Source organism: Etheostoma cragini, chromosome 7 (genome assembly GCF_013103735.1).
Source record: "Etheostoma cragini isolate CJK2018 chromosome 7, CSU_Ecrag_1.0, whole genome shotgun sequence".
Taxonomy (NCBI): Eukaryota; Metazoa; Chordata; class Actinopteri; order Perciformes; family Percidae; genus Etheostoma; species Etheostoma cragini.
The window spans coordinates 8,724,863-8,749,556 of NC_048413.1; the positions used below are offsets into that span (position 1 = coordinate 8,724,863).

Genomic DNA, 24,694 nt, shown 5'->3' on the forward strand with positions numbered 1-24,694 from the left:
TTGTTGTTTCAGGAGTACACTATTTGCTTTTCTTTATGAAGAAACTAAAATGCATTAAAAGTCATGAGCATTTTGAAATATTTGAATCACCTTTTTAGAGTTTGAATGTGATCAGCTTTACATTATCACAGTAGACAGCGCCGTCATTTCAGTAGAAGGCAAAACATGCATGTAATGTAGGCATCATTTAAGAGTCATTGTCACAGAGGAAAAAATAGCACAGTAGCTGATGTCCTTTTTGTAGGGCTTCACAAAACATTCCAGTGCTTTTTACAGCTTGTGTCTACCCACTGCAAGGTTAACATGCTTTAAATTATATTTCAAAATCAAATTATTACTACATCTTGTCAGAATGCAAAGATTTAAAAAGGTAACTTAAAGAACAAAATCGGAGAGAAAAAAATGAAGCTTTAAGAGAGGCACTCTCTTACACTTAAACTAAAAGATAGTAACTTGCATTTATATATACAGTTCATAATCGACATGTTCTATATCTAATGCAGCATAATATGACTGTAGATTACAGTACGTGGAGTGTGCTAGGTACTAATGGATGGGTTTTAGTTACTAAAAAATGCCACATAACTATAAATCTAGATATGAAGGCTTTTGAGTTCATGTATGTACTGTATGTGCACACACTCACTGACACACAAATAACTTATTCAACAAACAAACAAAAACAAAGAATAAACAAATATAGGGTTACACAGATAAGGTGTGTAATGCAGAGGTTAAGAATGTACTGGCTGAAGCGGCTGGGGATTAAACTGCTGGTCCTCAGAACTGGTGATACATCCATGTGGAGAAAAGCCTGGGAGAAATGGCAAAACAAATGGATGAGATATCTGAGGTCAGGGGTACAGATGTTCCGCATGATAGACGAGAGGAAAAGGCTGAAAATACCTCTTTCTGTGCTTCTTCAACTGCGAACACATTCGCCTGCGTCTGACGCACTGAAACAGTTTACAGAGTCCTGCAGGGTACAAAGGAAAGGGAGACGGCATTAAGAAAAACACCAAATCACAGAGGAATGAGGCGATTGTTTTGACTGGCGCTGACTGAACTTTAGCTGATGTTAAAATCTAAACTCACCAGCCAACGAGAAACACTCCCTTTACCCAAGACAAGTCACTTTGCGAGCAGCAACACAGGCGAATATCACACCCAGGATACGTCTGTTCGTTCTAAACTCCTATTTACTGCAAAACATGAAATTGCTTCTCTCCATAGTTTTCCCATTTCTGCGGTCTTGGCACACATAATTATCTATTTACAGCCTTCAGACAGTTTCCTAATTATTTACGAACTTTTCCCTAGATTTACGACTAGGGACGCACCAATAAGAGTTTGTCAGTCACGATATTGGTACCGATGCCTGGGCTTTGGATACCAGCGTTAAATAAATACATTTTATGCCTCACTGTGTGGAAGCAACTGGGATCCTTCTTTTCTATATGAGACAACATCAGTCTTTCTTAACGTTGGAAAAAATATTTAGCATTTACTGAATTGCTATTTATTATTAAAATACTAAATTGTGCACCAGCAACTTATTTAAGAAGTCACAGTCTGGGGCGGCTATGGCTCATTGGTGGAGCGGTTGGCTGCTAATTGGAAGGATGGTAGTTCAATCCCTGGCCCTGCGGTTCCATGTCAAAATGTCCTTGGGTGAGACACTGAACCCCAAGTTGCCCCTGATGCTGTGCCATCTGAGTGCCATCTGAGTGTAAGTGTGTGTGTGTGTGTGTGTGTGTGTGTTTATCTGATGATTAGGTGACACCTTGTACAGCAGCTTTGGCCACAGTGTATCAATGTGTGTGAATGGTGAATGATTCCTGTGTGATGTAAAAGTGCTTTCAGTAGTCATTAAGACTAGAAAAGCGCTATATAAATACAGCACATTTACATTAATTAGACCTTTAATTAATAAATGCAACCAAACCTTTGAGGCTAGATGGGAAATGGTTATGAAGGCTTAACGATGAGATGTAAACCCATAGGGTTTACATCTTTAGCCATAGGCTAAGGCCCGAAAGAAAATCTGGAATATGGTAATGAAGGAGTAGACACCACAAATCATAAGTCACTGGTGTGTCTATGAACCTGGTTTCCGCCCTAATAAAATGGATTATAGATTCAAATGTGCATCTCAAAAGCAATAAGACAATTTTATTTGCTTACAGAAAGAGGACAATAAAAATACTTTAAGAGCCTGAGGAAGGACAATGGTCTTGAAAAATGGATTTGTATAGATAGCTGCAGACATATTGTTACAAAAATAACTGACTAATTAAAAATGAAACAGACTTTTAACGACAAATGTAACAAAATACATTAAAGACGGGTGGAAAAGGGCGGTCTATCCATTGTCACTAAAAAAATAAAGGGAAATGCCCCAAAAGAATAATCTCAAAAAACAAAAAGACAGGTGAAAAAAAAAAGAGGGTAATCTTACTATATCATACGTGGTCTGGCTTGATGTATATGTATACTTTTAGTGGGTTAGATGTACCAATCCCACATATGAAAGGTGTTTGGCTGGAAGTGTCTTAGTCGATTATTTATAACACTGAAAAAGAAGGCGCATATTGATGTGAGAGATACATACGCTCTCCCTCTGGGAGTCCCGGTCATTAGACCTCTCTGGACCGAGCTTCATAAAACATCGGCATACTAAACATTGATTTACCCCGGGTGTTCTCCCCATACTGATGTCCTTGCGAGACGGTCTGGTGAGTATTTATTTGGTATATTTGACATCCACTGGAGAAAAAGAAATTACTTGTTTTACTTTTCAAAGGCCCCTGGAAGAAGGATGGTAAAGTTGTTCGAAGACTTTGATTTTGTTTTCTCTGTCAATGGTATGGTTTTTAATATTTACTATTCTTAAATCCCTCCTTACCACCCTTCTTTTTATGCAAACACTCCGCACTGTACACCTTACCTCTCCCAAACTCTATTAAGTGCCCATTGTCTTTATGTTTGAAAATGAAAAATGGACAGCAGAGTAAAAAATGACACAGATATTGCTTTGATGTAAGTTTTGTTATTTACACTGCTATACTAAAAATAGAATTTAAAAAACGTTTAAATGCATAAACAAATTGGTATAAACGTTTCAACTGCACACTTATATACTATCCAATATTCCAGTATATAACGTACGTATATGTTGTATAAACATACAACAGAAGCTATTTGAGTCGGTGTATTAGTATCAGATCGTTACATCCATACTTACAACATTGTTAAACTTCTAATGTATACGTACAGTAATACTCACTGCATTGACCTTGCTTTGTAGCAGCTCTGCGCCCTCAGATACCTCCGAGAACTGCATGCTGGGTAAAGTGGGGGCCTGGGACATGCGTGCCTGTGGGGGGTTGCCCATGCTGTAAAGACGAGGTCGTTTGATCTGGTCTTGGCTGGACAACGGAGTGAAGCTGTTCCGTCGGAGGAAAGCTGGCGGCACAGCATCTGTGCTGACTTTATTCTGGTCGGTGAAGAACAGACAGACAAGGTGGGCTGATTAACACATGCTTTTTATTATATTTTACTAATCAAACCTCTCCTACTGAAGGTCTGAAATCACTGTGTCCCGTGTAAGTGACTGTGAGAAGGCAAAGAAAGAAAAAAAAACGCTAAGACAAACATGTCACACATATTAAAAGCCATTGTTATGTCGGTCTCAGCAGCCAGGATATCTCTCACCCCATTTAACAAGAGGTTTCTCCATAAATGTGTTTATGTGTGAACACCCACTCTGTCTAGAACTTTTGGTGTACACACTGGGCAGTATTTAGTACACAATCTACAACCTGGAAACAAATATGAAGCTGGCTCATTTGGAAATTAAGAAAAAAGGCAGTGAATGTGTCATTTGGATTCCCTGACTAAACACTGACTTCCTGTGCAGTATTTTATATCGGGGGATCCATAAAGTATGTCTTCTTCTTCTTCTTCTTCTTCTTCTTCTTCTAAGAAATTCAGTCGCTCAGTTAAAGTCTACTGTTGGAAAATGGAGTTTGAAAAGTCCAGGGGCCAGATGTAAAAATGATGCACATGCACAAAAACCATGCATCCAGTACAGTATGCCACTTATCCACACATACACTGGTATTTGTAAAAATGGCTGATGTGTTGAAAATGTGCATAACTCCCACATCCTTCAGTCAAAGCTAAGTAACGGCTCCTAGAGAAAGCCAAGGGGGATATGATGAAGTGAATAGGAATTCTAATAATAAAGCAGTGTTCATTTTATAATTATCTTTATTTACATTGGGGGCATGATTTCATTTGTTTTTATGTTGTTGTTTTTTTTCATGTTATTCTGCAACTACGGGGGCACTGCTCCCGTAGCTTTGGGGTCGAGACACTGACCATGAACCGCAGTGTCCGTGGTTCGAATCCAGTGGAGACCTTCGTTGCATCTCTCCCTGTCTATAAAAGAATGCATAAAAACAGCCAAAACCACTTTCAAAATAAGCACATGTCTCTTTGTTTATGAGCACTACGAAGGGGAAAGGGGCATTGATATGTGAATAGGTAATTAAATCTAGTTCTAGCTTTTTTTAATGGAAATTACTCGTATTCACTTTCTTGCCAAATCTTGGAGAGGATCGATAAATCTCATATCCGTCCGTTAAATACAAAACTGGAGCCGGCAGCTGGTTAGCTAAGCTTAGAGCATAAAGACTGGAAACAGGGGAAACTGCTAACCTGGCTCTGTATGAAGGTATTAAAATCTGCCCATATGCCCCTTATAAAAGAGACTTCTAAACACAAAGAGCATTCATATGTCTCTATCATGAGGACTCTGAAGAGAGGACTATATATCTAGCTCCTAAATGTGGAATAAGAAACAGAAGTGTGTTATTTGAGTTTGAAGTCTTAAATATAGCCGTGGTTTAGAGCGTTTTTTCCAGTCATCAGCGTAGGAGGGGTGACGGATCCAACAGGCTGCATGCGCTGGGACCATGCCCTACAATAAACTCTTGGTTGACATTGACAACTTCAGGAAAAGTCACAGGATGTTTGCGAAAGAACATAATAAAAAGGTCACAAGCTTACCAATGGCCTGTCCCTGTGAGTGTTGACAGCCTGGACCTTCAGGTCAAACATGTCCACTTTACAACCTAAAACAGAGAGACAGGAGAAGCAATACGTCAGAACCCAACAAATAAAGACATTCATTGACTTATGGACAGTGAAGTGACTTACCATAAGCCACAGGAGTGAGTTTTAGGACAGTGTGCAGGGGACACTTCAAGTAGGGTAGATCATCTGTACAAACAAAAGAACAACCGTGAGACTTTCCGTGCTATTTTTATATCCAGTCATGCATGAGTTTTTCTCAAATGTTTGGGACAGTACATGAAGCTGTATTATGACTGCACTTCTACATGTCCAATACGGGGGTGCAATGGGATGAAACGCCAGGCGGAGCTGCACAAACACTGTTTCATTTCTGCAGTCATCAAACTGTGGTTGAGACTTTAAACAAATGCCACAGCCGTGACCACTTCCTCTGCTGACTGACGAAACCCTCCATCTGCCCATACCTAATGATGGATTTGAGCAGCATTTTCCACTTTAACCAACCAGTTATATATATGTATATTAGTAAGGTTTGTCCTTTTTTAACTTTCTTCTTATTTCCACACATTTATACATGTGCTTTATTTAATCCATCATACGATCATCTGTACTTTGCATCTTTTTAGCGCCATAATGTTGTTGTTTTTTCAAAATTTGAATGCTGAAGGACACCGTTTGTTAACCATGTTTTTTTTGCCTTGATCCTTGAATCTTTGCGGTACACTCCCATACTTAAGGTCCACTGTAATATGACTTCTGTCATCTGTCATTAAAACATATGAACGGACTCTCAACATGGGGAGTCTGAAATCATCTTTTTGCATTTTCCTTTTTTCTGTTATTGTTGTTTGTACTGTAAATACTGCTTTTGTTTAATTGGGAAAAATTTATAAATATAGTGTCCTAAAACAAAATCTGGCAACATCTACAGAATTTTACACAGAGTTACCCCATCATACAAAGTCTTATGACATACAGTGCTGCTGGCACTGTATGTTTCAGGTTATGATTTAATACCTGATCAATGTCATTTTCTTGCTTTAAAATGCTGAATACAGCTCTTCTTTCCCTCATCTGATCATGTGTAGCTCATGTTGCCCAAGTCACAACTGTGCAGTTTGATGTCTGATTAATCTATAAAAAAGACTCAGTGTAATAGTTCTTTGTTTGGGTCAAGCCGAACGCTTCGGTTACATTTGCATATATTGCTTTTGAAATTTCCACATTTTGGCACCCTCTTGTGGTGGCATCAAAAAAGACAGTGTGTCGGACTACAATTCATTGTTTCTAAAATAAATTGTTTTCTTTTCTGTCCTCTGTCCAATTTTGCCAAATTATTTACAGCCATAATTCTGCTCCATCACATAATGTTTATCCTATTCATTGTAACAAACCACTGGTAAATCTCTACGCTTAGGGCACCACCTGGTGGGTGATGCAACACCCACTAATGGCAGATGAAGCCTACCAAATTACAACCAACCAGTTTGATTAGCATAAAAACACCAAAGTTTGTGTAACTAGCAGGATGCTACTGTACTGTGCATACGTTAGCTAAAGTGATCATATTATGCTTTTTCCTTTTCCTTTATTGTGTTATATATCTTCTTTATGCACGTTAAAGGTGTACAATGTTAAAAAGCCCAAAGTCCCCCCCCAAAAGAGACTTACCAACTGCTCCCAAAAGCTTTATTATAGTCCAGCCTTTACTTCCGTGACGAACGTGCGTCACTTTGTAACACACGTTAGAATGCTCGTTATAATTCAGATACAACTTCTAAATACAGTTATGAACCTAAAATTTACCATAATATGAGCACTTTAGGATTTCCACAATGGATGTATCTTGTGCAGTTGTGCTATTTATTTTAATTTTACAAAATACAAACACCTCTCCTCACGACAGTACAGTCTCATGGTCACAAAAATGCCTAGATGTTGTGGTGTCGCATGTGTTCTTCTCACCAACAACTTAGAGCCCTTTTACCTGTTTTGTTCATTATGAAGTACCACTCAAACACTGAGGCTACACTTTGCCAATTTCTTTTTTTTCTGTCTTTTTCTGTCTTTCTCCTGACTGGAGTGAAGCATGTTGTATTTAGTTAGCTTTGTATCATAAACGCAGATGCTTCACTGTCTCATTAAGGTTTTGAATACATAGGCCTTCATGTGGGTTTTGAATATGTCTCCAGAGTCTCGTCAACAGCCTCAGCAAAAAACATTCTGTTTAGTTCGACACTGACTCAGGGGAACAATATGGCCTTGAATTACTTCACTAAACTAACACTAGAGACCTTTTCCCGCTTTGGCCCCCCTACAGGTTGGAAGCAAAATTGTCCATTCCATTACATTGTGAAGTTCATTCACAGATCATACTTGCATAATGTAATATAATGGACAATTCTGCTTCCAACCTGTAGGGGGACCAAAGTGAGAACGCTCTCTTGTGTTGCTTTAAGCACTGTAGAAGTTTCACTTAAGTGAAATTATCATATAAGCTTTAGATAAATTATATGCTCAGCGGTATATGTCTGTATTTTGTGAGGCTTTTGTCTAGACATGGATCATGTTTCTGTTTGTGTATGTAACCTGCGCTCTTGTCGAGGAAATAGGCGAGCAAACAGCGCATGACGGCCTGATGGCAGATGACCAGCACGTTGCCCTGTCGCTCCAGCTCCATGATGACTGGCTCCAGTCGCTGAACCAGGTCCTGGTAGGACTAGAGCCAGAGGTACATGCAATCAGATTTGGTTTTGTTCGGTTTGATTTAGTAGAAGATTGTTTTCCAATGTATTATGAAAAAAACTGCAACACAATGGCCAAAAAGCATAGCAGACCCTAACCTATCAGGTCCAATAAAAAGGGAAAGCGGAGGCTATTACCTCTCCTCCAGGGTAGCGGTAATGGTACTTGTCCTGGTCCCTCATGGCAAACTCCTCTGGGTATGTTTCCTTGATCATTTCATAGGACATTTCTTCACACACTCCCTGAAACACAAAGTAATAAAAACACTCAAACACAGCCACTCACAGTGTGTGTCTGTCTCTTTAGGTATACGTCGGAGGACATACAGCATCTATTTCATTAAGGATCTTCCACTGCTCGTAGGGAACTCCCAGCTCCTCTGCCGTCTGAATGGTGCGTCTCAGCTGGCTCGTCCAAACTTTCAGGTCTGACAGACGATGCTCTTCCACAAAACCCTTCAATGCTGCTGAAAACTGACGAAAACAACATATAAAAGAAATGTTTATGCTATAGAATTGACACCTAAACACAAAACAGAAGTTACACCGTGTACACAGTAATTCTTCCCATAGTAGCCTCTGAAATCTGTTGATTTGTAGCAGCAGGATTTCATTTGCACCATCTAACTGGATTCATGCTAAAAATAGTATAAACAACATTCCCCAAAATGTCAAACCCTTCCTTTAAGAGCTTTGGAGATGCTACCATCTTTATTGAGTTTATAAATGTAAGAGTGAGAGGCATTTGTTGGAGCACCTGTTTCCCTCCCTCAGACAGTTCAGAGTCTCCCCCGATGCGTCCCTCCACATTGTAATGGCTCTCTCCGTGTCGACAGAGGTAGATGGAGTGGGAGTGTACGTGGATGTTCATGAGGTAGTACACTATTTTACTTTGGATGTAGTCCTGCACCCTGTTGACCAAGAAACGACAGCCGACGTTGATGACCTGGATGAAGGACAGGTTGCTGTGAGTCAGAGTAAAAAGAGGACAACGCAAAGTGAGTCAATACAAACAGTAACTGAAGACACTGACGAGTGACTCAAGGATAGAGAAGGCATATCTTGTAATTTTGGAGTAGTCTAAACATCCTAATATTTCTGCTTTCACACGCTCCAGAACATTCTGTGTGATTTCCAGCGACACGGCTCAAAAAGATCAACAAATATCCCTCGTCTCTTCAAACAAAGATCAACAAAACAAAGTATGTGTGACTATTCTCGGGAAGGTTACTCAATTTTGATTACACGCATTAAAACATTTATAATGTGGTTTTGAATCTACAGATATCAGTTAATTTATAAAGACATCAAACAAATAACAGATAGTCTCTGAATCAGTAGTTTTCCTGGAATCGCATGACCTAAATTTTGGACTATTAATTACTACTACTTTAGGATTTACCGTATATCAGTTACATAAATCAAAACCCATTAAATAGCAGAGAACCGGAACCAGATTAAAAATAAGTCTGCTGAACAGTTTATGCAAGCACATGTGCCTGCCAACACAAAGCCCATAATCTACAAGGCCAACACCAGCAACTAGGGTAAAGCCTTAATAAAACTACTTCTTACTTGTCATGTTCGTCCGGATCCAAAGGTTGGTATGTCACTTTATAACATTCTATTCTCTTCAGAAAGTCCTCCATGACACTTTCTCTGTCCCTCTCAGGGTAATCCGGGCTGGACACCTTCACATCCTTTGTAAAAAGAGACATTTGTAGAGATGATTCACCATGACATATTACAATATAACAACAAACCTGTGCTTGTAATTAAGCTTAAAATTGCCTGAATCTTGTTTTGTTTAACATTGTTTTTATTATCTTCCTGCCCTGTAAAGCGGCTTTGAGTTAATGAAAAGCACTATATCAATTCAATTTATTATTACTATTATTATGAGCATTATTTACCAGGATATTTGTAGCGATGACATCTGGATCGTCACATATTGATTCAACGAAAAACACCTGACAAAAGACGTCAATCATTAGAAAATTCTGAAATCATGTGAAAATATATGGGCTTTAATAATGAATGAATCCATGTGATGCGGACCTTGTATGAGTTATTCTTTGCAAAATTAAGGATGAGTTCCCTCCTCTCTCTGGTGGTGTTGGTGGCATCAAAAACCTGGCAGACAACACAAGAACAAATCAACTGACAAAAAATATCTTTTAACAGTGTTAACAGATGCACTGTTTGGTATATGTGTGTGCTTACAGCGATCTGGCCTCCCTCCTCATCAAGATAGGCCTTGACATCCTCCAGTGCCACCAGGGCACACTGTCTGTGGAAACATCAGGAGAGAATTGGTCAGGAAATAAACTAGCTTTTAAATGTATCTTAAAAGACATTATGTGCTGGAATAATCGTAGCCCCATTTGTTAAACAAATACCAAGGGAGGCATTTGCATTGAAAAAGTGATCAAGTGTTTCTGTTGGGTGTAGTAATCACAACCATGTAACACATGCAGAGGGACAAATGAGGGACAGGAGTCAATCTACTGCACCAAAGGAGGTAAACACAAAAAAACTCTCTTACTTTCTAATTTGCATTGCTTCTTTATTGTCATGTCTGAAGAAGTCATACGACTTGTATGACTGCACTGCTTCTCTCCTATAAACTCCGAGGTTAAATACTGTAAAGAAATCAGGAGAGAAAGAGAGAGAGATAGAGAGAGAGAAAGAGAGAGAGAGGTAGAGACAGAGAGAGAGAGAGAGAGAGAGAGAGAGAGAAAGTCATGCAAAGCAGTAAAAACAATCAGTGAGTCGAGACCTTCGTCTCAACTGAGTCTGCCAAACCAGTTCGGCTGCCTTCCATTTGGGTGAAAGCATAAACAAACAGTGCCGGCTGACAGGAAGTGGTGACATAAATATAACTATTAATTAACACAGAATGGCCTTAAGCACAAGATTTTCAGTAAGGTAATACCTCTGATTGAAGCTACCTGCAGAGGCACACTGCAATGTCCCCTCCAAAAATAATAATACTTTCATTTTACAGTCACTTTGAGGCACTATTTTTTTTAAGTGGTTGCATTTCCCATGGATGGACCCAGAGTTTACGCATAAAACTAAAAACATGTATTGCTGACATGTATTGCTTCTGTACTAACCCTTAGTTGGCACTCCAATCCAGTTGAGGTAGCGTGTCAGCTTCTTGGAAATGTAGGTTTTCCCTCTGGCGGGCAACCCAATCATCACTATCACAGTTGGAGAATTCGTCATGTAGGAGGCCCAAGCTGCAGTTTTTACACAAGCACATGCACACGCACACGCACACACACATACACACACACACAAACACAGATTTTAGTTATTAAGCATGCAACAATATTTTATGATCTACATCTCCTTCACAAACTGTTAATTGTTTAACAATGTCCCCTTACTTTTAAACTTCATGGTTGTAATAACAGGGCTTATATGCATACTGTATACACACACGTACAGTATTTACTGAAAGTAAGGAGAGGGAGGGTGGTAAAATAATCCAATGTCACCCCTGTTAGCTGCTTACAGTTTAGTTGAACATTTCCCTCATACCCTTGTCATCTCACGACTGTTGTTTAATGTTTCTTACAGACCTGCTGCTTAGCAACCCAGTTTATTAACCCAGTGAAACCTTGTTGGCTGGGACATGAAATGGAAAATATTTCTATAGAATTCCTTTCTCCCTTTTCTTTACAGTGTGCTCAAAAAACAATCCCGAGCTCAGGGGAAACAAATCTGTCAAAACAAAGACACAGCAAGACAAGACTTGAATCTGCAACAGGACTGGTATTGCTTTCCACACATATTGATGGAATCATTTCACCTTCCTGATTAAAGAGTCCTCAAAGTCTGACTGTCAAATTAAAACAAAGTCAAGCTCAATGACATTTTTACCAGCTGACTCTAATGTTGACCTTTCTCATTGCAGTATTACTGTGCTTCAAGGGTGTTGTGTGTGTTGTAGTACCAGCTTTACGAATACACCCAGACACGGTTTACATTTACAAATAATGACAGAAGGTGTGTTAAAGTTAACATTTAAGAAATCAGTGCCTGCTGGAACCTTATCACTTTTCTTTACTCGTGGCCAACAGAGTAGGATAATGCAATCAGGAGAACAGATTTACAATTTGCAGCACATTGTTACTGCATTATATGAAATAATGTAATAGTTAAGGAGTACATAACTACTATAGAATAGGTTAGTGCCTCAGATATGAGTCAACATTTCACCTTAATGGCACAGGAAAAACCAAACTCACAGCATTTCTTCTCATTGGCCCTGAGGTCCGGCCTTTTGGCCTCGGCTGAGCCGTCTGAGGCGGCCGCAGGTCTCTGCTGCCTGGCAGCCATGTCACGTGTGTCTGATCTGTGTCCCGCCTTCCTGTCTCGGCCAGTATGGGGACGGCGAGTTCTGGTCACTGGCAAGATGAGGTCAGCATCTCTGTTGAGGACAAGACTTTGTTGTATCATGTCAAAATACTGAGTGGTGAGGCATCAAATGCCAACTGATCCAAGGTAAGTTGATAATTCTGTCATGTGTTTTGGGATGCTGAAGACATACAGGGATGACAGAAACAAGCTAACTAAGCTCATAATGAACCTACCAGTGCTTGAATCATTAGTCAGTTATTAAATTTGTTGATCAGACAATACAAGGTAATCTCTTCATCTGTGAAGAATTGCTTGCTCACTTGTTTTTAGGGCCGCAATTATTAACAATCATTATTTATTTTGCAGCTTAACTGTTGGCTCAGCTGTTTGAGCCATGACATGTTAGAAAATCCTAACCCTAACCCTTTTATAGATGTCATTCATGGGAAATGCCCCTCATAATTCCCAAAGTCCAAGCTGGCAGGTTCACATGTCTAGTCATTTTGTCTAAACAAATGTACAAAACAGAAAATTCGATTTAACATCAAATATGACTTATGGAGAAGCTTGTTGAACCAGTGAAATAAAGGCATATTTTGCAAGTAAGTTGTAGCTAACGTGTAACAACGTGTAATTAACGTGTTAAAACACTGACAGTATATGGCATTGTAGTTTTAGCACCTTAGCCCATTAGCGTCACTGATTTCCAAATATACCCTCCCCTCCTGTCCTTATACTATCCAAGGAACGATATAGCTATTTGGTTAGGGTAATGACCACAAATACCAAGCTAGTTAAGTATGCGTTGTATCACTGTGGCATCCTGTCACATACACAGCAGAGCTGCCTGGTAACGTAACGCTAGCTAAACTAGCATGCAAAGTTAGACACTTCTGCTTTGACGTAAGGATGTCGTTTAAAATAAAATAAAACAAGCAAAGTGGGAGATTAAATCCTCAAATGTATACACTTACCACAAATCAGCAGGTGCCGGGTAATATTCACTATATCTTCTTTATTACAATCCTTACATCCGTTTTATTCATGGATGTATAATATATTAGCTATGTAAGATATGGTTGGCTTTCACCATGGAGAGTACAGGTTTTCACCGACTCCTTCTTCCCGGATGTTTAAGCTCCTCCTTGCCGGGTGCGGTATGACCCACCCCACTCTGTCTCTGATTGGCTAGTACTCGTTGACTTTGTTGGTTGGATTGGTTAGGTTTGGCCATGAGTAATCAGATTGGTTAGGGTAAGAAAGGCAGGGTAAACCAATCAGAGGCAGAGAAGTGGGGGGTATGTCTTCGCCATCACCGCTGGCAACCGCTGTCAACATAGAAGCATCCGGTTGTTCTTTCCTTATTAAAACCTTGATAACCACCATCTTTTGATTAACACCAACTACCGGTAGTGTTATTTGCAAACTTAACACCTGTTAGGGTAACCCTCGATTTGTTTGGACACATTACAGCCTGTGATGGGAGATCTTTACTGAGATCTTGTATTACAAGTAAAAATCCTGCATGAAAAATAAGTAATGTACACATAACAACAAAATGTAAGTTGTTTAAAAGATAAAAATAGCTCTATATGTAAAATAGCATCATCCAGAGTGTTTTAATTATAATATACATATTGTTGGATTCTTATGCATTTAAGCAATTTTATACATTGTTGCATTATAGTCTATAAACTGACTATAGTGTAAAACGTTAATCTAAAATGTACAATGAGTGACAATAGCTATTAGATAAATACAGTGTAGTAAAAAGCACATTATTTACCTTAGACATTTAAGGAAAGAGGAAAGGGCCTTCCCCAAAATCTTGCCACAAAGTTAGACCAAAGCTTGCTTTTGGTCAGTTCATGTCTGTGCATATGTATTTATATTGCTGTTAAACCTAGGAAGAGTATTATTTGAATGACCGTGTACTAAGGTGGACCAAATTCAAATATTTTGTCGACCCTTGTTTTATTTTAAGTTGTAAAACAATGAAAACAACTGAGCACAAAAAACACCAACTGTGGGATCACAAAGACAGGTTTTCTGGACACTGTTTCTCCGCTCCAGATCTAAGAACAGCAATTAGTAGAATTGAGGTAATTTGTTTAAACACATTTCAGAGGAAAAACATACATGGATTCCAAAATTGAGTGGCACTCCTCTTTAATTCTACAGGTTATTTCATACAGAAAATATGCCACGTAACTCATTGCAGTCACAATTCTTTTATTCTCTCAAAAAGAAACTAGCCTCACAGTGTCTAACTAATACACCAGAACATTAAACAACCCTTTGTCTGTAAGATATGTGCTTATTTTGTAAAATAATGTTCGTCAATACCAAATAATCTGGTACAACATTGTTTTTGCTCGTTTTCCTAGCTGGATCTCTGAGAGGACGGATGCCAAGAGAGAGACGGCCGTGAAGGTGGGTAGCCTACTGTAGTCAGAATGGGCTTATAATTATAGTGTTTCTGTGCACCACCAAACACAACGACTCAGTCTGTACCCCAAAGATATTCGAAGATTAATCGCAGAAATCACTCAACTGGAGAATATTGCGTCGTCCACATGGTGGTTGAATAGCACATCCACTTAATCTCCAGAGTTGCACCTTCAGGTCATCGTTTGTCCATTTTGTAGCCCTTTGGAACTCAGGAAATAGTGGTAAACAAACTGTCTGAAGGTCCCTGATCAGGTCATGCTCTCTTAAAGTTCAGTATGCAGGCAAATAAAGGGATCCAGCTCTCAAATTATGTGAAAAAGGAGAGGACTTTCCACCATTTGTCAGTTATAAACTCTTACGTACTGCACATACCCTGAATGCCTTACACAGATTGAATAGTTTCAGATCATTTGCAAGACCTATTTAAAGGAGTCCTGAAAATTCACCGGCAAGAATCTTTGTATATTTTTATATGTAAGAAGGCCATGCTTTTAGAGATTACACAGTAACAATAAAAGGTCTAGTCTAATGCTTATGATTTATTTGTGTAATATTAACTTTGAAGCTAATATTACCATTTATATTATGGATGGGTTTAATAATAAAAAAGACAGCAAGAATGATGACTAGGACATGTAGCAAAGGGATGTTTAATGATTTCTTTGGACAATGAAATGCACATGCCCATTGTTGATGTAATACAAACAATAGAATAAGAAAATCAACAACTTGGTGTTGTGTCAGCATTCCCAGTTCAACATCATTTCTCGTGTGAGGTTAGCAAAAAAAAAGAAAAAAAAAAGATTCAAAATGGAGCAGAACAAGATGTCTGGAGTGTTACGCAAGGACTGACCAGTAGGGGGAGAGCCAGCTCTTACTAAAAAAGATAAAATAACTAGTGAGTCAACCTACACTTGTGCATGGGTATCGGCTATGCCCAATTCCACTCATGTACCCTTTGGTACTTGTATTTCCATCTGAGAAAACTAGAATGATGTGGAAAATATTCCAGTCCCATACTCAAAGTGTCAAGAGTTGAGTCAGACAAGGCATAGCGTATCTGGAGTGAGCAGATGGAAACAAACAAACTTGGCTGAGAATGTGCACACAGACGTCAGAATTCATGAGCAGATTAAATAAAATTAAAATAAAAATTCACTTTAAATAAAAGCTTTAGCCAATGACACCAAAATGTTGATCATTGCCATCTTCTTGGCACAATAAGACCCTCGCAGCACCATTGATTATTAAAAGTCGAGACATGTTAAGGTCGACCTCATTTCAGATGAAAGTCACAAAACTTGTCAAATGACATTCAAATTTAAATTAAAAAATGTACCACAGTTCATTATCAACAAACGGGTGGGAGTTCAAGCAGCTAGAAAGGGCAGCGAAGGAGCCAATTTAAGCAGCCAAACTAAGCCTGTACTTCACTGCACCAAACAGTATATATATTTTTTTTTTATGAGGAACACCAAGTAGGTCTGGTTTTAAAATATTGGTCATTTGCGCTGAAGCATTCAGCCAGTCAATTTGTGGTTACATAATAATCCATTCATAGTGGTTTTTACTGTTGAGTTTGAGTTCAACCTGAGATTTTAGTCATTTCAAGGGCAGTGAGTTCATAAAAGAAAAGAAAAAAACATTCATCCTTCATGCTAAGAAAGTCATATTGAAAATGGTGAATTAAATAATTTAAGACTGGGTACCTACTGCATTGCTCGCTCTAATACGCTTTATTATTGCTATGCTATTCTATATCCTTCCCGGTGGCAAGTAAACCCTGACCCTACCACACGTAGCCTTGTTGAATGGGAATGCCATTTTAAGTGGTGAATGTCTTGGTCCCCTACATCGCATGAGGATGCAGTGAAAGTCTGAATGATTAGGCAAACAAAGGTGAGCAAACTTGATCTGAGGTGAATGGAAAGTGCAATGATCAAGTCAACATGAGCTGTAAATGCATCCAAGTTCATACATTCCCCGGCAGCTCACTGGCAGGACAGTCATTCCTCACATCCGTTCACAAAAACAAATGTAAGACTTTAAAAATGGGTATTCACAGACAGACTGTGTAGTGCGCGTTTGTGAAAAGGAGAGGAAGAGAGCGAGGTGGGGGTCAACGATTGCATCAAGTGCTAATATATCATGATGGTACATGTACTCGATCTATGAAAAAAACTACCTCGGTACTGAACAATGACCTCTTTCTAACAAATAATCTGGTATACAACATTTACAAAATGAACATTGTAATAGTGTGATATTTATAATATATATGCTACTGCCTTCCTCTGGTTCTCTGCATTTTTAAACCTCTTAGAAGATTTACACCATCTTATCATTCGTACACAGTAAAGCGTACTCACACCACACCCAACGAGTGGTAGCCTAATACAAATAGAGAAGAGGAAGACTCTGTGGACAGTGAGTTCACCTGCATGTGTGTCCTGAGTGTGTGTGTGTGAGAATGTGTGTGTGTGTGTGTGTGTGTCTGGTGTGTGTCTGCGTGAGTGTGGTAGTTCAGCTTGTAAACCAGGCAGCCACAACTTTCTGGTAGACTCAGCAGTGAAGGGAGTTTTAAGAGAAAAAACTTCTGGGATACCAAGATTCTTCAGCTCACAAGGTACAGGATGTCCTTATCCAAGATACTTGCACATTTAAGACAGTCCTGAATATACTTTAGGAGAGAATAATTATTATAATGTCAATAATAACAATAATATTAAACATATGTCAAGGTTATTTCTGTCCCATGGCAGCAGGGTGATGATCTGCATTATTCTGGATTGTTTGGTTGCCCTGTGACCCCCACGTTTCTCCTGCCATCAGCTGTGTTGCTATGAGGGATCGGCCTGTGTGCATCCGTTGTACGTCGGTGTGTCTCGGATCTGTCTGTGTGTTTGTGTCAATGAATGTCTGAAGGGAGTCAGGATTTTCCTCGATGATCGGTGCTGGTTCACTCTCAGAGGCGGGTCTGGGCCTCGGGGACGTAGATTTCGATGCTGTCGGCGCTTTCCGTGGCGGAGTTCTGTCGTACTGAAGCAGCGCGCTTCGCTGCCATCAAACGCTTCCTGGCTTCTTGCCGCTGTTTGTCTACAGCCGAGTCCACACTCCTGTCCTTCCCTGCTGACAGCTTGGGCTTAGTCTGCTTCTTTGGCACAGATGATGGAAGCGGCTTGTTTTCATCCTGAGGAAATCATGTCAAGAAGGGAAAAGGAATAAGGCACAAGGTGTTGCGAGCTGAAAACACAACCTCCAGCAGTGTTGACTAACTCTCATTTGTAAACCAGGAAGCATTTAATTGGTAAATGGACTGCATTTAAATATAGTGCCTTTCTAGTCTTAGCGACCACTCAAAGTGCTCTACACTGCTGGCATTCATCTTAATCTCACTCACTCACTCACTCACACACACACACACACACACACACACACACACACACCCACACACTAAGTGAAACAACTCTACTTGAGTAACAGCTCTGTATCTCAAAAGAAAAAGAAAAAACTTTAGTAAATTGAAAACTGTGTAGCACCAAACGTCACCTTCTTCTCTGATTTCTCAGGAAGTTGCCAGTTGTTAGCCTTCAATTGGAAGAGCTCATCAAACTTCATGCTGATGTCTTCTATTGAGAGTTGTAGCAGATCCCAGAACCCAGCGAGGTCCTGCGCTGTTGGTCGTGGGTTGGCGTTTACGTTCTACAGAGGAAAACCAAACAGTATAGAGAAGTGTTGGATGAATGGCTTCAGTTAAAACCAGAGAGATTTAATCACATTCCTCCCCCACACAATGACGTCCTGGGCAGCGTCCCTTCAAGCAAATGCATGAAGAGAAAAACTTTCAGGAGGTGATTACATTCTAACACGATTGTAACAGAGAAAATCTGTCAAGAAGGAACAGCGTCAAGTGACCAAAAAATCAGAGTAAATCTGACTAGATAGATCCTCTAGATAAAAGGGTTTCATTTTTGCCATTCCTTCTCTAGAAGTAATGTAATGGGAAGACTATTTGTTAGTGTGTGCAGGACAAATGATGTTGGCAGGAGAAAGAAGAACAAAAACTGGGCCAGTACAAGTTTGAGAGGCTTTAAAAACCACATTAAGTAAGAAAGGAGGGTAGTACATCAAGAGAGATTCTTTAGATTAGTTATGATGTAATTAAGCCACTCACCAAGTTCTCTTTACAGAGCCCTCTGAACTGCTCAAACTTCTTTGTCATGAGGAGCTGGGCACTGCCTACTGCACTGCGGATTGTCCCTAACACTTCAAAGGAGAAGAATATGAGAAATCATCAACAGGTTGTGGAGAGATAATAAAAACATTTTGAGTGTAAAGAAAAAAAAATACATAACGCTGAAAAAAGGAAGTAATAAGGCAGCTACTTTGAGATCAAAAGTACAGACAAAAGTCCTTTTTGTACTTGGGAGCCCTTTATATACTGTGAGACAGTATTTAAAGGGTTTGAGAGCTAGGCCGAGACATAGGAGTAGGGGACTATGTAGAGTTTACCCCTGTTGTCAAATAATGAAATATCTAGGTTAACATTTACCAATTGACATTCTGACAGTAAACGATTTTCTTTAGAATATATTAACCCAATCTTAGGGAGGATAACAAATTACTTTTTATGCAGCTATTTTTCGCCTTAAATAATCAAACGTAAATGGAAATACATAATTCATGTCCACAGAGAGCAGAAAGAATGATCATCGGATGGAGACACTACATCTAGTCTGCTCCTTGCTCATTTATATTTCAAAGACACTGCAGAGATAGATCTTCCTTAAAGCCTGGGTGGTATTCTGGGAGATAAAAAAAATGAAATGACTGCAGTTGCTCTGTTACAGCTTAAACAAAGCACCCCGCTTCCAATGAGCAGCGTTACGGCGAGTCGATGGCAGTAATGACTGTGTTGTGCGTCATCTAGTTGTCAACATGGACGAGGCCTGATCCCGTCTGTGGGCCTCACTAACAGGGACATCATTTAAAATCTTCATGTTACTGACTTGACGAGCTCTTCCCTGTACACTTTGAGACGTCAGATCTAGAAAGGTTCTTTATAAATACACCTTAATTACTTTGTCAAGAATAGGGCACTTGACTTTAAAGACTACATATCTAAAATCAGTATGAGAACAATAAGCCCCTATTTACACTAAGACCCATTTTGGCAGGTCTACCACCTCTCTCTGAACTGGAGTAAGGCCGACCCGAATTTGCATGTAGCCCGGGACAACCAAATAGATCAGATTTGTGATCTGGCAAATGGTCTGGTAAATGAAAGGGTCATGTATTACATGCAATTCTATCACTTACCCTCCTCTGACAGATTGTTGTCTTTGGTCTCCTGCTCCATCTGTTGACACCAGCCCTCCATGCGGCCCGTTTCCGCCTGCAGCAGCTTAAGAAACCAGTTCCCGTCTCGGAGGCAAGCTGGCGTACTGGGTTGAACAGCATCTCCTTGCATGCTGCAGTTTCCGGTCTCCAGGCTAGGATCTGGCGGTGGAAGAGAGGAGGGGTCTAAAGCTGGGTCCAGCGTCTCCGGGGGTGAGGTGGATATCCTGGATAGGGCTGAGGTGTGTTTAAGGGACGGCTGTTCCATGGCTTTGTCCTTTCTGCGAGCTGCACTGGCATTCCCTGTTTGACTGTTGGCGCAGTTGGCTGTGTCATTTTCTGTGAGTGCGGCATCCTGGGACCCCTGAGGCTCAGTCTCTGTATTCTGTCTGGAGGCCATGCTGTTATCCCGGCTGAGACTGCAGAGACATACATAAACATCAGCTTCTGACTGACAGTTAAATAAATAGCGACAATGAAGTGATGTGTCAAACATTTTCACAGTAACAGTTGCCTGTCAGTGAGCTTAACTCACAGGACATTATGGCAGCTGATGGTGCCGTACCATCTATTGAGAGGGGGCACAAAGAGTCAGAAAATACACGGTATCGAGGATGGTAAGCGGGAGGGAATTAGCAACAATTCAGGTATACAACATAAAAGCCTAGTAGACTGTTGCGTCAGAGATAACAAGGAGAAAAGCAAGTAGGCTGTCATATAAATTTCCTTTAGGGAAGAAACAGGGCACTGGAAAGTTTAAATGCTGCATTTTCATCTCACTAGAGTCAAAACAAGAGTAAAAGGACATAAACCCTTTGGCTGCTACCAAGCTGACTGGAGAATGACCCTAGCAACAGGGCTGCACAGACTGCATACACCAGCCTAACGGGCAAAAGAAAGAATGACAATGTGATTGTGTGAAGTTATTTAGAAAAAAACAGGAGCAGACCATCTACAGTGCATTCAGACAGACTGTAGGTCTAGGGCCTGTGGAGCTTGAACAAATAATGTTTAAGTTCAGTGTTCTTGTCCAAAATGCACTGTGTGTGTCCTCCTCCGATGTGTTATGTGAATGCCTTTTATTTATTTTTTAAAACCATTTGCAAAAGCAAATTTACTTAGCATTTTAAATCATGTCACATCCTTTATCGCACAACTAGTCAAAAACTCCACAAGGTACCAAAATCATTTTCTGATTTAAATGCAAAGTATATCAAAATTTCGGAAATGTACATTGATATAAGTAAGTATAAGTATAGAAGTATAACAGTGGTTGGGTTTAACCCATAGCACTAGGCACATGCTCAGCAAGATGTGTAGAAAAATGGAGGAATAGAGAATAATAATTATAAAGCTGCCATGTGAAGTCACCAACCTATTATATCTCAATGCACTCATTAAGAGCAATGTTAACATATCTATAGGTTGATATCCTGTCTTCTAATATCGAGTACATCCCAGCATGCTGTGATGATCACTTGCTGCTAATATTCACTGTTTGATCAAATGATGATGAATGTAGACTTACGGCCTGCCGTTCTCCACTTGAACTCCAATTGACTGAAATTTAAGGGGTGCTGTCAGGGGTAGAGGTTCTTCTTTTAAGACTGGCAGAATGCAATCCACCTAAAACAAATCATGGGCAACAGAAAACCGGTCAAATACAATTGTGAATGTGGCTTTAGTTCCCTCCCAGGATCATTGTACAACAGATAAAGGACAACTCTCCATAGAAGTAGACAATTCTTACCTGAATTCCAATGGAGGACAGTTTCCTCTTGGTTGCTGTGGGGGGCTGCTCTAGGGTGAAACCAAAGCTCAGGGTGTCATTTTGGGACTGGGTAGATGTGGAAGTGCTGGTAGTGGCGGTGGTGGGAGGGAGGTCACGAGGAGCTGGAACAGGATGAACAGAGCCTGCAGCGGGGGCAGGGGTTGCAGCAGGGACAGGGACTGGTGGAGGTCGGACCCCCTTAGCCAGGCTGCCCGTGCGGATGCTACAGAGACTGTCAGAGGAGTTGCTGCGTCCTGACTGGCTGTTGGCCTCACTGGCGCGGTCCTGCTGATCAAGGTATATGTCTTGGGCCGACTCTGTGCTGCTCTGCAGCGTCACTGAGATGAGGGGTTTGGATATGGTGCGGGGTGGGACAGGAGGAGGAGCCTTCCTATTGCTGACTGCTGACGGAAGAAGAAGAAAGAAAACAGAGAGCTTAGAATAAGGAATCTGCTCATTGTCACATAAGACTTCAGAAAGAAAGCCAAAGTAAGATAAAAGCTGTGCTACTAGACATAATCCAGCTGGTGCCTATAAAGCGCAAAAACACAAAACCATAAACATGGCCTATCTGAAAAACACTTTGCACTTTGCCCTTATTGCTGACTCTTTCAGGCTTGAAGCTACCTATGCGTTTCCTGTTAACCTGCTGGTGGTTGTGTTCCATTGACGTTAGTCTGTCTCTGGGGATCTTCCTTTACATGCCACACCTTCACAGTCCTTTTGCTCTGGGGACTATCAGACAGGACAGCTGTGCCCTCTCTGACCCTAGTCCTATTAGACCAAACTGTTTCAGGAACTGTGGAACCAAAAAAAAAGTCCCGTTTGTGCTTACCTGTTGCATTTTATAACACCAAGATGGAACATTAACATTAAAAACCAAAACATTGTTTTGTTTTTTTCCCATTCACACACACTGGCCGTGCGTGACATGTTTTAGTGGATGTATATGGATATCTAAATCTTTGAAAACATCCCATCTCTACATAGTCCTCCTAGTAATAATTCAGTTCTAAAGTCCTAGTGTGTTTAGGCAATTTTGCCAACATTCATGCCTGCCATGCTGTTATTTTTTAAATATTGCAACGATATTAAATAGCTGACAATTGATAAATCTGTAAATAACATCAAAGAGTACGGTCTGGACCTGCTCTTTTATGAAAAGCGCAATGAGATAACTGTTGTTGTGATTTAGCGCTATATAAATAAAATTGAATGATGCTTTTCACAAAATATTTACACAATGAAATTGTATGTTTGATAAATAATCACCAGTATTATATAGTATATATTTACCCACTTTATGACTAAGTGGGTAAAGGCAAAACATAGAACAGCTAGAACATTCTGCTAAGTTCAAAAAATCCCTTTACTGTAAAGCCTTTTAAGACAGGAAAAGACAACACTTGTGTCATATTAGGATATCCAAAATTAAAGATGATAACCAGCCTCATATATCGTGACAATATTGATGTATAGCCCAGCCCTAGTGTACACTACCTGCACAGCTCCAAATATTAGACAGTCACAGGTAGAAACTAGCATTTAGCTGCTAAACAGACAGCTATTTCCTTCAGGAGTTAGAGATAGAAAAAAATAGAGCTAAAAGAATGAATATTGGACTTGCGTTGGCCAGATGGACAGAAACAGCTCCGTAACTGCTGGATGTGTAAATAAGCAGCGGTTTCCCATATCGATATAAAGAGGTGATCATATGTCAGTGTTGTGTTTACAACTTATTTGCGTTTAAATAAAGTGCACAAATTCATCTTAAATGTTCTTAATGTTATGAATGATGTGAAATGCACCATGTCTCTATACATCTGCAACCTTTCAGAGGTTTAATTCACACCATCCATTAGTAAAATAAACTTAACTATCATGTTGATGGTCAACAGATGGTATACAATATAAAACACTGCTTTTACTTTTATTGAAATTATTCACTAACAATTGCACTGTATTACTTTAAATCAGAGTAGAGCCATTAAATGGTAGACTACTTAACACACATTAAGTGTGACATTTGGATGCTGACAGACATATGAACCTTGCTACATTCACACACTCTTTCAACAGAAACTGAAATAAGGCCAAAGAAAATCTGACTCAGGGATAAGGAAGTGGACTGGTGCCTCTTTTTCTGTCATCAGTCTGACTGCAGGGTTGTGGTGGTTGTACAACAACATGAGAAAGCAATCAAGAGTTCAGAGAGGATGTTGAGTCGGTTTTGTGTGGATGCTATTTAAACAGCTGGCAACATATGGACTAAAAGAGTTGGGAAAAAAAAAACAGTAGACAAATACTTCTAACCAATTACAGCCTTCGCTGACACACATGATGGATGAAATATTTCTTTAAAATTAGCCGACCAAGAAAGTAAATACAGGCTCACCGCTTTGGATCCATAATGAAAATGTAGTGTTTATTCTCTCTGGTAGTGGTCTCAATCTAAGTAGCAAAGCAACACCCTGTAATTGTGAGTGCGCTGCACTTCTGTCATCAGCCAGTGAATCATAGCACCTTAAAGCTCTCATTCAATTCCACCAGCATACACAAACATGGCTGTGAAATCCACTTCATGCCGTTCACACATTGCTTGTGCAGTCCTGACTGACCTCCCCTCTCAAAGAACATATCCAACCAGCAACGGAACATGTATTCCCAAAGACTGAGACACTTCTTTAACTACTAATAGCACAGATGCATGACATTCCTAAAGTTAATTATTGTGTCCTACTACACCCAGAGTCAACACAAGTCTCGGTCCCATTTGCTGTCTACAAGGCTGCACAACATCTCTTACTCATACACAGAAACATACAGTTGTTGCACAGTAATAGATCACCTTGTTATGCCAAATATCCACACATGCGATTCCCACTCGGCTCTACAATAACACAAGTTATGCGAAAGGACA

At 40.0% G+C, this 24,694-nt stretch overlaps 2 protein-coding genes and 1 long non-coding RNA gene across 16 annotated transcripts in view; 1 reads left to right on the top strand and 2 right to left on the bottom strand.

The window, feature by feature from the left end:
* Window positions 1-97: 97 nt before the first annotated feature.
* LOC117948289 (6-phosphofructo-2-kinase/fructose-2,6-bisphosphatase 2-like) lies at window positions 98-13,499 on the bottom strand. 6 transcript variants are annotated; one of them, XM_034877875.1, is made up of 18 exons: window positions 13,190-13,499; window positions 12,104-12,285; window positions 10,964-11,089; window positions 10,390-10,486; window positions 10,068-10,134; window positions 9,903-9,977; window positions 9,758-9,814; window positions 9,420-9,544; window positions 8,602-8,809; window positions 8,172-8,318; window positions 7,983-8,087; window positions 7,690-7,819; window positions 5,224-5,286; window positions 5,074-5,138; window positions 4,384-4,443; window positions 3,296-3,496; window positions 907-976; window positions 98-814 (listed from the first exon to the last, which is right to left on the bottom strand). In XM_034877875.1, the coding sequence occupies exons 2-17, from the start codon at window positions 12,192-12,194 to the stop codon at window positions 923-925; spliced, it is 1,671 nt and encodes a 556-aa protein (XP_034733766.1). In that variant the 5' UTR covers window positions 12,195-12,285; window positions 13,190-13,499; the 3' UTR covers window positions 98-814; window positions 907-922. The 6 variants fall into 6 exon arrangements, with proteins under 6 accessions (XP_034733766.1, XP_034733765.1, XP_034733769.1 ...); XM_034877874.1 differs by having other exon boundaries at window positions 3,287-3,496; XM_034877878.1 differs by lacking the exon at window positions 4,384-4,443.
* Window positions 5,622-23,864, top strand: LOC117948293. The gene is made up of 3 exons (XR_004657409.1): window positions 5,622-5,707; window positions 14,081-14,085; window positions 23,854-23,864. It is a non-coding gene; the product is annotated as an uncharacterized LOC117948293 (long non-coding RNA).
* Window positions 15,290-24,694, bottom strand: part of dlgap4a (discs, large (Drosophila) homolog-associated protein 4a) — a 75,502-nt gene continuing 66,097 nt past the window's right edge. For 5 of the 9 annotated variants that reach the window (XM_034877863.1, XM_034877868.1, XM_034877867.1 and 2 more), the window contains 7 exons: window positions 21,754-22,178; window positions 21,532-21,629; window positions 20,539-20,571; window positions 19,986-20,422; window positions 18,841-18,932; window positions 18,216-18,368; window positions 15,290-17,856 (listed from right to left, as the gene is read on the bottom strand). In XM_034877863.1, coding sequence (XP_034733754.1) covers window positions 17,632-17,856; window positions 18,216-18,368; window positions 18,841-18,932; window positions 19,986-20,422; window positions 20,539-20,571; window positions 21,532-21,629; window positions 21,754-22,178 — 1,463 coding nt within the window. In that variant the 3' untranslated portion in view covers window positions 15,290-17,631. The remainder of the gene's footprint in view (window positions 17,857-18,215; window positions 18,369-18,840; window positions 18,933-19,985; window positions 20,423-20,538; window positions 20,572-21,531; window positions 21,630-21,753; window positions 22,179-24,694) is intronic. The other 4 variants (XM_034877865.1, XM_034877862.1, XM_034877866.1 and 1 more) reach the window with 3 other exon arrangements.